Genomic DNA, 2,500 nt, shown 5'->3' with positions numbered 1-2,500 from the left:
CTCTCTCTCTCTCTCTCTCTCGCTCTCTCTCTCTCTCTCTCTCTCTCTCTCTCTCTCTCTCTCTCTCACTCTCTCTCTCTTTCCTTTCTCTCTCTTTCTCTTTCTCGGTCTCTCTCTCTCTTTTCCCTCTCTTTATTTCTCTCTCTCTCTTTCTCTCTCTCTCTCTCTCTCTCTCTCTCTCTCTCTCTCTCTCTCTCTCTCTCTCTCTCTCTCTCTCTCTCTCTCTCTCTCTCTCCCTCCCTCCCCCTCTCTTTCTCTCTCGTCTGTTTGCTCCTCCCTATCACTGTTTTTCTTTCTCTCTCCCTTTCTACCTCTCATCACTCTCTTCGAATTTACATAGCTATACATATCTCACTTTATTTTCTTCCTCTCTCTCTCAGCACATGGAGTTTCAGTTAGGAACCTTTACAGTGGTTGCAACATCTCTCATATCTTGCATGCATACATGCACACACACACACACACACTCACACACACACACACACACACACACACACACACACACACACACACACACACACACACACACACACACACACACATATATATATATACATACACACACACACATATACGCCCCCATGCTTATAGAGGCCTAACCCCGCCCGCCTGTCTTTGCAGGAGTGAAGCCGCGGGACCCGAGCTTCCTCTCCGAGATCCAGAACCAGACGGTGTCCGAGGGCAGGACGGTCAAGTTCGCCTGCCGCGTCGATAACTTAGGCATACACAAGGTAAGTTCTCCGTGCCTGTTTCCTGGTCCTCGCTTTGTTAGCACCAGGTTTTAGTTACTAGACCTCGGTTGCGTGTTTTTTGGTTCGTGGTTCCTGGATTTGGATTCCCGCTTCTCGGTTCCTGGATCTGGATTCCCGCTTCTCGGTTCCTGGATCTGGATTCCCGCTTCTCGGTTCCTGGATTTGGATTCCCGATTCCCGGTCCCTGGATCTGGATTCCCACTTCTCGGTTCCTGGATCTGGATTCCCGCTTCTCGGTTCCTGGATCTGGATTCCCGCTTCTCGGTTCCTGGATCTGGATTCCCGCTTCTCGGTTCCTGGATTTGGATTCCCGATTCCCGGTCCCTGGATCTGGATTCCCACTTCTCGGTTCCTGGATCTGGATTCCCGCTTCTCGGTTCCTGGATCTGGATTCCCGCTTCTCGGTTCCTGGATTTGGGTTCCCGCTTCTCGGTTCCTGGATCTGGATTCCCGCTTCTCGGTTCCTGGATCTGGATTCCTGCTTCTCGGTTCCTGGATTTGGATTCCCGCTTCTCGGTTCCTGGATCTGGATTCCCGCTTCTCGGTTCCTGGATCTGGATTCCCGCTTCTCGGTTCCTGGATCTGGATTCCCGCTTCTCGGTTCCTGGATCTGGATTCCTGCTTCTCGGTCCCTGGATCTGGATTCCCACTTCTCGGTTCCTGGATCTGGATTCCCGCTTCTCGGTTCCTGGATCTGGGTTCCCGCTTCTCGGTTCCTGGATTTGGGTTCCCGCTTCTCGGTTCCTGGATCTGGATTCCCGCTTCTCGGTTCCTGGATCTGGATTCCTGCTTCTCGGTTCCTGGATTTGGATTCCCGCTTCTCGGTTCCTGGATCTGGATTCCCGCTTCTCGGTTCCTGGATCTGGATTCCCGCTTCTCGGTTCCTGGATCTGGATTCCCGCTTCTCGGTTCCTGGATCTGGATTCCTGCTTCTCGGTTCCTGGATCTGGATTCCCGCTTCTCGGTTCCTGGATTTGGATTCCCGCTTCTCGGTTCCTGGATTTGGATTCCCGCTTCTCGGTTCCTGGATTTGGATTCCCGCTTCTCGGTTCCTGGGTTTGGATTCCCGCTTCTCGGTTCCTGGATTTGGGTTCCCGCTTCTCGGTTCCTGGATTTGGATTCCCGCTTCTCGGTTCCTGGATCTGGATTCCCGCTTCTCGGTTCCTGGATCTGGATTCCCGCTTCTCGGTTCCTGGATTTGGGTTCCCGCTTCTCGGTTCCTGGGTTTGGATTCCCGCTTCTCGGTTCCTGGATCTGGATTCCCGCTTCTCGGTTCCTGGATCTGGGTTCCCGCTTCTCGGTTCCTGGATTTGGATTCCCGCTTCTCGGTTCCTGGGTTTGGATTCCCGCTTCTCGGTTCCTGGATCTGGATTCCCGCTTCTCGGTTCCTGGATTTGGGGTCTCGCTTTTCGGTTCCTGGATTTGGATTCCCGATTCCCGGTCCCTGGATCTGGATTCCCACTTCTCGGTTCCTGGATCTGGATTCCCGCTTCTCGGTTCCTGGATCTGGATTCCCGCTTCTCGGTTCCTGGGTTTGGATTCCCGCTTCTCGGTTCCTGGATCTGGATTCCCGCTTCTCGGTTCCTGGATCTGGATTCCCGCTTCTCGGTTCCTGGATCTGGATTCCCGCTTCTCGGTTCCTGGGTTTGGATTCCCGCTTCTCGGTTCCTGGATCTGGATTCCCGCTTCTCGGTTCCTGGGTTTGGATTCCCGCTTCTCGGTTCCTGGATTTGGATTCCCGCTTCTCG

The 2,500-nt window shown here is 53.7% G+C and overlaps 1 protein-coding gene across 4 annotated transcripts in view; it reads left to right on the top strand.

Moving 5' to 3' along the window:
• Positions 1-2,500, top strand: part of LOC125045035 (lachesin-like) — a 315,489-nt gene that overhangs the window by 205,845 nt on the left and 107,144 nt on the right. For all 4 annotated transcript variants that reach the window (XM_047642077.1, XM_047642076.1, XM_047642075.1 and 1 more), the window contains exon 3: positions 622-731. In XM_047642077.1, the coding sequence (XP_047498033.1) occupies positions 622-731 (110 nt within the window). The remainder of the gene's footprint in view (positions 1-621; positions 732-2,500) is intronic.

The sequence above is a fragment of the Penaeus chinensis genome, chromosome 36 (genome assembly GCF_019202785.1).
Source record: "Penaeus chinensis breed Huanghai No. 1 chromosome 36, ASM1920278v2, whole genome shotgun sequence".
NCBI classification, from domain to species: Eukaryota; Metazoa; Arthropoda; class Malacostraca; order Decapoda; family Penaeidae; genus Penaeus; species Penaeus chinensis.
Note: the sequence above shows the minus strand (reverse complement) of the source record. Positions and strands in the feature narration are given on the sequence as shown.